Raw genomic sequence first — 9700 nt, forward strand, 5'->3', positions numbered from 1 at the left:
TGATAAAAGATGCAGAAAAAGAAAAAAGAAATTATTTTCTCTGAAAATAGAACCCATGGAGGGAGGGAAGGAGGTCCGAAGGTTTGAAAGAACCTTTTTATTTTAATGTTTTGAAATGGTTCAAGTTAAAATGTATAAAATTATGTAAAACCAATAAAAATATTTAAAAATGAGAAGTGATTAAATTAACCCAGTGATGATGGCCTCTGAACCATATGAATGGCCATCATCATTGGGCGGGAGGACTCTATATACACAGACTTTCATATGCACCCAAGGCAGAGGAAACAGTGGTGGTTAAACTATTTATTGTCTACCAGCTTCAGAAGATGTTGCTCAGTATGAGCCCCCTCCCAAACATAGGGCAGGTTTTGCTTAGACTGGGCTGCCTTCAGTTGGCGATGCTTGCTTCTCTGCTTCTCTGGCCCTGGTTCTCTCTAGCCACTCTTGTCGCTGCTTCAGTCTCTGCGGGGCTTTCAGCTTCTGTACCTCTTGGTAGACCTAGAGGGTTAATGGTAAGAAGGGAGACGGGAGGCAGTTAGGCAGTTAGGCAGTCAGTAGCACAGACCAAGACTACAAAATCCCAGAGTTCTATTGGGAGTGGTCTAATCCCCATACCAGCTGACAATGGGCATTTACTATGTTTATATTTATTACTCCATGGGAAAAGCCATGGCTCAGTGACACAGCACTTGCTTTACACATAGGTTCAATCTGTGGAACCTCCAGATAGGGCTGGCAAAGTCTCCTGCTGAAACCCTGGAAAGCTGCTGCCAGACAGTGACTGGAGACAATACTTAGCTAGATGGCCCAAGAGCCTGACTTGGCACAAGGCAGAATCTCCTATTTCTTACAGAATTCTAGCACTGCACTCCTGCTATTTGGTGCTGCTCAGGGTGGCTGCTTACACCCTCAGTCCTACCCAGTATGTGCCCCCAACACTACTGGTCATGCGAAATACAAAACAAAGGTAAGCTCCATTGAGGAGGGTGGAGGTTTTGCTGGCCTGCCTGGCAATTTAACAAGAGTAATATTGCTTTAAGAAAGCCTTCCCAAACCCAGTGCCCTCCAGATGTCTCCCAGCTGATGGGAGCACAAAGAGCACAAAGCAGCACCAGGCCCCTCCGAAGCTCATCTGTTACAGAAGAGGAGCTCTGCTTCCAAATGCCTGGGTAGCAACATGCCATGGTGGCTGTACCTTGTTGCACAAGGCTTTCTTGGCGATCCAGCGCCGGGTGGCTCTCCGGCAGTACAGTGGGGGAAACTCGTACTTGATGTCCAGCACCTTGCATGTCTTCTCAAAGACGTCGTACTTGGTGTTGCGCAGGTACTTCAGCAGCATATTCCGCCGGTCTATGGCTATCAACATCTGGCGACGGTTGACTGTGTCCTGGGGACAAGGGTTACTTGTTGCTAGTTACCACTACTACTATTAATTGTTTATATCCCAGATCTCAGGACATCTTTCCAAGGTGGCTGATCACACGAAGTATCAGCATATAAGAAATTGTGAGGATCCAGCTGGTGGTATATACAACAGTCTAAATGGACGCAACAGTCCAAATGGAGCAGCCTCTCTTGCTCTCCTGCTGGCATATAAAGCCCTAAACTACTTGGGACCAGGATACCTTGCAGACTATCTTCTTTTATACATTTGTACATCTCCAACCAATCATAAGATCTTAAGGAGGCCTTGCTAGGTCTACCGAGTTCAGTCAAATGAATCTATGCATCTAAGGCACCTATGAAGCGGGCCTTCTTAGTGATGGCACCCAATCTCTGGAACACCCTCTGCAATTTAGGAGGTGGGAAAAGGAGCACCTTTTATGCAGGCTTTCCCTGGACTACAAAGTTTTGCCAAACTGTTTTGTATTTACCGCTACGGATATTAACTGTTTTATTTTGTAAAATGCATTTATATTTTGGTTCTGACATCTTATGTAATCAGTGCTGTGCAAGATCCAACTTTGAAAGACATACTGACATTGCTTTGTATCTGAACAATGGCTGTAGCAGTTGGCACTCAACAGTAGCTCCACCCTGAAATACAAATTATCAGCTGGCTACGAATACAGCATATATTGTGCTTGCATCAAAGACGGTTACCTTGGTGTGCATATGCAGATGTTCCTGGAGCGTGCGGATCTTGGCTGTCAAGAAGGCAACTGCAAGAGCAAAAGAAAGTCACTGCAGAAAGGCCAGAGACAAAGTGCCTATTCCAATGTTGAATATTTCTGAATTCCTGCTTTAAAAACTGCGCATAGACATTGCCAACCAGCAAGCAAACACAGGGAACTGACCACTTAGAGCTGGCTGCTGGATGTGCTTCCATTATTCTAGAGCTTGCACTTGACTAATGACAGTTTGATGTTATATAGCTGGAAGATCTAAGGGTCTTCCCTCTGGCTACTTCAAAATCCTTGCATGGACTTTGGTAGTAGATATATGGCAGAGGTTGAGAACACTGTTGGCCTTCCAGGTGTTGTTGGACTGCAACTCTCATCAGTCCCAGCCAGCATGGTCAATGGTCCAAGAACACTTCAGTGTCTGTAGGTTCTCCACCTTGGTATAGGGCAAAAAGAGAATCATGACCACTCCACCTGCTCTGCTGAGAGACCAGCTCCATTTGGCTCCAGCCAAATGGAAACAGGAGGCAGCAGCTTTTCTCTTGGGACATATTTTTCTGCTTACCTTGGACCTCTAAGGAGCTAGTGTCAGTTGGGGACTTCCGGACCTGGTCTGCTAGCTGCTGTTTCTTGATTTTCACTTTCTCCTTCTGCATGCAGAAGGGGAAGACAAAATTAATACAACTAGATACTCATACAACTAGATGACTAATAGTCACTCAACCCTACTCCACTATGCAGGAATGGCAGGCCATTGTTTGCTTACAATGCCAACAGCAAACCTGCCTGCCTACAGAAAAGGCAGAAATTCTGTTTTTATGGCTTTTTTAATGGTAAAGCATGGAAGAGTGGGGGAATGAAGGAAGACTTGCCCCCAATCCTAATTTACCCATGTAGGAGAACACTGACCTGGCTTGCCATTTCCAGAGACAGCAACCTTCTCACAACATCATCTACCCTGCAGGAAAACAGAGAGTCCTTTGATTACTTGTCCCCGAATTGCTTAACATTTGGGGAACAGCTTTGAGAGATTAGAAATCAAGGGAGCCATGTTAGATATTCAGTATTAAATGTAAGTTATAGGAGCACTAATTTAGGACCTCCCCCATCATCTGAAGACCCCAGTCAATAAAATGAGGCTTAAGTGGTTGCATTTTGGGGGCCCCTAAAGGGCAGCCCAATGTGGCAGACTTGCTGTTTCCTCCATGAAGCCCCTTTTCATGAAACTCACAGTCCTTCCCTGGTCCTCGCAAACCTTACTTGTCTATAACTGGGATGTTGGCATAAGGTTTCTTCAGCATTGTGGGAGGCAGATCATCCAAATGGCTGGGGATTTCTGCAACAACAGCAACACAGCAATAAGAGCACAGCAGCTGCCTTGCTAGTTCTCTCTAGTACAGAATACTTTTTTCTAACAGTAGTCAGCCAAGTATTGGTGGGAACACATGAGCTGATGTCTAAAAGAGAAGCTCTTGGCATCTCTCAGTAGGTAAAGAGAGGGAAGTACATTGTGGAAGCTAAAGAGGGACTCCAGTTGCAAAACATGGTGACCCACAAGCCAGCAGGAAGTTGGTTCACCTGGGCCAACAGAACATGTAGCAAGTGGTGTATCTTAACATGTCCAATCACCCTTTTTTATTTAACAGAACTTGTGTGCTGCTTAATTGTAAAAAAAAATCTAAGCAATTTTATTTTCCATTTCAATGGATTAGGAAATGGTGTAAGAGACAGAGACTCAGACCCATAATATCCAGTACAGTCATGAAACTGGAATCTCAAACAGTTCAGGTGACAGCCTTAGCAGACCAACTGCTTACAACAATGAGAATGTAATACAAACCTTGCTTTTTTCTACGGACAGGCCTGGCATAATCCCTGGCTGTTTGAAGGAGGGGGCTCTTATCTAAAAGGACAGAAAAGCAGCAGGGGTTACACTTGATCCACATCAGTGCAATACAATAACACAACAGCACATTAGCATTTTGCTCCTTGGAAGTAATTAGGCACATCACTTCTCTCTCTTGGTTTTTGGGGAGATAAAACAGCTCTTCCAGTCTAGAGAACAACCTGTGGAGAAGCAATTTTTAGGCTCATAAGTAGACAGAACATTTCATATTTGAAGAAAGCATTCTGTTTTCTGCTCCACGGCCAATAAATGTGGGCAATGCATGAGCAGAGAAAGAGTAAGCTGCTCTGCCTTCACCCCCAACAAGGCTGCTGCAATTGCTCAGGTTGTTAAATGTGACCGAAAGTCACATTTTGGGCATTGGGCGAGGGAAGATCTCTAACAGCAAAGTCCTTTGCATATTCTTTTCTATTCTAAGTTCAGTAGTGTCATGCAGTTTCCAGTTCAAGTAGAGGTTCCACTACAGGGAAAGAGGAAATGGCTTCCAATACAAGGGACATGTAAACAAGTTCTTTTGACATACAACAGCAACTTTTTAGTCACCATATTCTTTTCGCAATCCAAGGCCGTAATCAAGATCATTTAGTGCATTAAGACCAGGAACGGAGGAAACAGCCCACTCTACTGCCTCCTTGGTTGTGAGCTTGATGTTGCATTTAATAGGTGGGGAGAGAGATGGAGTGAGAGGCCTTGGCACATGGAAGATGACAAGTGATGCAAGAACCCGTGACAGAGCTACAGAGACACCAAAGCAGCCCTCACTGCTGGGAAGCTCCATCTCCATCCACCAGATGCCAGTGTGGCACAGTGGTTAGTGTCAGACTAGGACCTGGGAGACCAGTGTTCAAATTCCCACTCAGTCATGAAGCCTACTAGGTGACCTTGGGCCAGTCATTATGTCTACTTCACAGGGTTCTTATGAGGATAAAATGGAGAGGGGCAAAAGGTGTGTACAGCACCTTTAGCTCCTTGGGAAAAGGTGGAATATAAATGTAATAATAAAATAAATAAATAAGTGGGATGGTGGAAGGTGTCTGCCACACTGCAAGGTAATTACCAGGTCAACCTCCTCCCCATGTCCTGCCTTCTGCGCCAACAAAGAACACGCATAGATGCGTTCGTCTATGGGTCTTCAGTGCGTTTTAGCCACCTCCCCAGGTGCCTTAAAGCAGATTGACTCCCAATCATATCCATGCTCTTGGACAAAGAGGCCACCCGGGTCCCCCTTTAATTCTATTTTGATGAGATGCATGTGACTTTTGCAAGCAGTTTGGAAGGCACCCTGTGGAAAGGGGCCTTTCTGTCACTTGCAGAGACGGGGACGGTGTGAATCCATTTCCCCCAACCTGGTGCCTTCCCGATGTTCTGCACTGAAATTCCCGCTAACCCCCCAAACAGCGTGGCCGCGTTCCCTTGAGCTCCGCCCGGCTGTGCTGTCTGGGACTGAATGGGAGCTGCACACCAAGGTGCCAGGTAGGGGGAGGCCCGTATCTAATCCGAAGCAGAGGCAGTGTACACGGGACCAGCTGCGCGCGCGCTCCGAATTACTCAACCCCGAGCTCCTTACGCAGTGATCCCCGACCCGCCGCTGCCACGTGCGAGCCGAGGCAGCTCCATCCGCGCAGCGCGGCAGCCCCCGCCGCCGAGACTCCCCTGAACAACACCAGCGACATTCTCTCCCGGCTTAGTTCGTGGGCGCCGCCATCTTGGTGCGTCACAGGCCAGGTCCCCGCGGGAGCACCGAGAGCATCGATTGATACCCTGCGCGCCGGAGCCAATGGAAGGTAAAAGAAGAGGGTGAAGCCCGCCCCTTAGGTGATGAATGGCAGCCCCCGTTCCCAGCCTGCTTTTGTTCTGATGCCGAGCGCGGGCTGCCTGCGAGGTGGCTCAGTGGGAGCGACTTCAGTGCTTGGCAGAGCTTGCTCACTTGGGCTGCCTAGGCCAGCGTTGCCTGCTCTGGCTGGCAGCAGCTCTCTTTGATCTGGAGATGCGTGCTGGGGCTGGACCTGGCGCTGGGACTTTCTGCATGATGCAAAAAGGGCTCCACCACCATCTTCTTCTCCTTCTTCTTATTCGGCGATCACTCATAGCCGAGTAAGATTGTCTTCCATGAACACGGTCTTAACAGTGAGTCTGTAAGTGACCATGGAGGCCAATTCTGGATCCACACGGCCTTCCACAGTGAGGTCATAGGTTTCTGGTGAACATCCTTCGGCTCCTCCATGATAATATGACAGCAACAATTGCAGATAACAACGGCTCTCAAAGTGAACCATTCACAGTGGGATCAAGTGTTAAACTGGGTTGTGTTATCACCCCAACTCTTTATTATTTTCATTGCCATGATCCTACACTTTGTTGAAGGGAAACTCCCCACCCGAGTAGAAATCATATATTGAACAGATGGAAAGCTCTTTAATCTGAGTAGGCTGAAAGCAAAGAGTAAGGTTCCCATAACTTCCATCATAGAGCTTCAGTATGCTCCACCACCACCAAGCTGTGGGTCCTCCCTAGCAGCTGGGAGCGGCCAGTTGGCCCAGAATTCTCTGCAGACATCAACCTCTCCCAAATTGGTGCCTGTCAGATGTTTTGGACTACAACTCCCATCAGCCTGAGACAGCTACACCAAAAACATTTGCAGATTGGTGTACTTGACTGGGATTGTGTCCATCAACCATTATTTTGTAGCAGATGTGACATATGCATTGCTTTTTAAATCTGAAATGATTTTAATCAGAGATGGTGTAGGCTGAACCAGGAATCTTAGGTGCCCCCAAGAGGTGCTGCACCAGCAAAGCTAAGGGTCTCCCTTTAATTGTGGGAATAATATTTTTGTGACCTGTTCAGTGGCTGGTTGGTGGGGGACCCTTGACTTACCTTTAAAGGAACTCCGGGGTTGTTTCCACACTAAAATCCTTTAGCACTGCCAATACACTTATTTACAGGTAGTGAAAGGGGAATTAAAACAGAGGTGTCATATAGTCTTGGTGCAGTAATGCCCTTCCCTGTATGCAAGCTCTATTTATAGTGAGCTAGTTCACTTCACGGATCAATGCCTTGCCGTGGCAAAGGGGCTTGAATAACTCAGAGAAGCTATGAGCTATGCCGTGCAGGGCCACCCAAGATGGACAGGTCATAGTGGAGAGTTTTGACCAAACATGATCCACCTGGAGCAGGAACTGGCAAGCCACTCCAGTATCCCTGCCAAGAAAACTCCATGGACAAAGACAACAGGCATATAAAAGTTATGACGCTGGAAGATGAGCCCCTCAGGTCGGAAGGCGTCCAACATGCTACTGAGGAAGAGCGGAGGACAAGTACAAGTAGATTCAGAGCTGATGAAGCGGCTGGGCCAAAGCCGAAAGGACGCTCAGTTGAGGATATGCCTGGAAGCGAAAGGAAAGTCCAATGCTGTAAAGAAAAATATTGCATAGGAACCTGGAATGTAAGAACCATGAACCTTGGTAAGTTGGATGTGGTCAAAAATGAGATGGCAAGAATAAATATTGACATCCTGGGCATCAGTGAACTAAAATGGACGGGAATGGGCGAATTCAGTTCGGATGACCATCATATCTACTACTGTGGGCAAGAATCCCGTAAAAGAAATGGAATGGCCCTCATAGTCAACAAAAGAGTGTCGAAAGCTGTACTGAGATGCAATCTCAAAAATGATAGAATGATCTCGATACGAATCCAAGGCAGACCTTTTAACATCACAGTAATCCAAGTTTATGCACCAACCACTGGTGCTGAAGAAACTGAAATTGACCAGTTCTATGAAGACTTACAACACCTTATAGAAACAACACCAAAGAAGGATGTTCTTCTCATTATAGGGGATTGGAATGCTAAAGTAGGGAGGCAAGGGATAAAAGGAACAACTGGCAAGTTTGGCCTTGGAGTTCAAAACGAAGCAGGGCAAAGGTTAATAGAGTTCTGCCAAGAGAACAAGCTGGTCATCACAAACACCACCAGATGGGCAGCATCGAAATCAGATTGATTATATTCTCTGCAGCCAAAGATGGAGAAGCTCTATACAGTCAGCAAAAACAAGACCTGGAGCTGACTGTGGCTCAGATCATCAGCTTCTTATAGCAAAATTCAAGCTTAAACTGAAGAAAGTAGGAAAAACCACTGGGCCGGTAAGATACAATCTAAGTCAAATCCCTTATGAATACACAGTGGAAGTGAGGAACAGGTTTAAGGATTTAGATTTGGTGGACAGAGTGCCTGAAGAACTATGGATGGAGGCTCGTAACATTATACAGGAGGCAGCAACTAAAACCATCCCAATGAAAAGGAAATGCAAGAAAGCAAAGTGGCTGTCCAACAAGGCATTACAAATAGCGGGGGAGAGAAGGCAAGCAAAATGCGAGGGAGATAGTGAAAGATACAGGAAATTGAATGCAGATTTCCAAAAAATAGCAAGGAGAGACAAGAAGGCCTTCTTAAATGAGCAATGCAAAGAAATAGAGGAAAACAATAGAATGGGGAAAACCAGAGATCTGTTCAAGAAAATTGGAGATATGAAAGGAACATTTCGTACAAAGATTACCATAATAAAAGACAAAAGTGGAAAGGACCTAACAGAAGCAGAAGACATCAAGAAGAGGTGGCAAGAATACACAGAGGAACTATACCAGAAAGAAATGGATGTCTCGTATACCCCAGGTAGTGTGGTTGTTGACCTTGAGCCAGACATCTTGGAGAGTGAAGTCAAATGGGCCTTAGAAAGCACTGCTAATAACAAGGCCAGTGGAAATGATGATATTCCAGCTGAACTATTTAAAATTTTAAAAGATGATGCTGTTAAGGTGCTACACTCAATATGCCAGCAAATTTGGAAAACTCAGCAGTGGCCAGAGGATTGGAGAAGATCAGTCTACATCCCAATCCCAAAGAAGGGCAGTGCCAAAGAATGCTCCAACTACCGCACAATTGCACTCATTACACACGCTAGCAAGGTTATGCTTAAAATTCTACAAGGCAGGCTTAAGCAGTATGTGGACCGAGAACTCCCAGAAGTGCAAGCTGGATTTAGAAGAGGCAGAGGAACCAGAGACCAAATTGCAAACATGCGCTGGATTATGGAGAAAGCTAGAGAGTTCCAGAAAGACATCTACTTCTGCTTCATTGACTATGCAAAAGCCTTTGACTGTGTCGACCACAGCAAACTATGGCAAGTTCTTAAAGAAATGGGAGTGCCTGATTACCTCATCTGTCTCCTGAGAAACCTCTATGTGGGACAAGAAGCTACAGTTAGAACTGGATATGGAACAACTGACTGGTTCAAAATTGGAAAAGGAGTACGGCAAGGCTGTATATTGTCCCCCTGCTTATTTAACTTATATGCAGAATTCATCATGCGAAAGGCTGGGCTGGATGAATCCCAAGGCGGAATTAAGATTGCCGGAAGAAATATCAACAACCTCAGATATGCAGATGATACAACCTTGATGGCAGAAAGTGAGGAGGAATTAAAGAACCTTTTAATGAGGGTGAAAGAGGAGAGCGCAAAATATGGTCTGAAGCTCAACATCAAAAAAACTAAGATTATGGCCACTGGTCCCATCACCCCCTGGCAAATAGAAGGGGAAGAAATGGAGGCAGTGAGAGATTTTACTTTCTTGGGCTCCATGATCACTGCAGATGGCGACAGCAGTCA

General features: G+C 45.9%; 1 protein-coding gene across 1 annotated transcript; it reads right to left on the bottom strand.

Annotated features, from left to right (window-relative positions):
• Positions 1-291: 291 nt before the first annotated feature.
• MRPS15 (mitochondrial ribosomal protein S15) lies at positions 292-5761 on the bottom strand. The gene is made up of 8 exons (XM_081015927.1): positions 5600-5761; positions 3967-4029; positions 3387-3462; positions 3036-3084; positions 2692-2776; positions 2107-2165; positions 1199-1390; positions 292-501 (listed from the first exon to the last, which is right to left on the bottom strand). The coding sequence occupies exons 1-8, from the start codon at positions 5703-5705 to the stop codon at positions 376-378; spliced, it is 756 nt and encodes a 251-aa protein (XP_080872053.1). The 5' UTR covers positions 5706-5761; the 3' UTR covers positions 292-375.
• Positions 5762-9700: the final 3939 nt, after the last annotated feature.

The sequence above is a fragment of the Podarcis pityusensis genome (assembly GCF_964106645.2).
Source record: "Podarcis pityusensis genome assembly, chromosome: 8".
Taxonomy (NCBI): Eukaryota; Metazoa; Chordata; class Lepidosauria; order Squamata; family Lacertidae; genus Podarcis; species Podarcis pityusensis.

Coding starts and splice junctions, on each gene's coding strand:
- MRPS15 (XM_081015927.1), bottom strand. CDS start 5,705: ATGTCGCTGGTGTTGTTCAGGGGAGTCTCGGCGGCGGGGGCTGCCGCG. Junction 2,166..2,691: donor TAGCTCCTTAGAGGTCCAAG/GTAAGCAGAAAA, acceptor TTGCTCTTGCAG/TTGCCTTCTTGACAGCCAAG. Junction 502..1,198: donor AGAAAGCCTTGTGCAACAAG/GTACAGCCACCA, acceptor TTAACCCTCTAG/GTCTACCAAGAGGTACAGAA.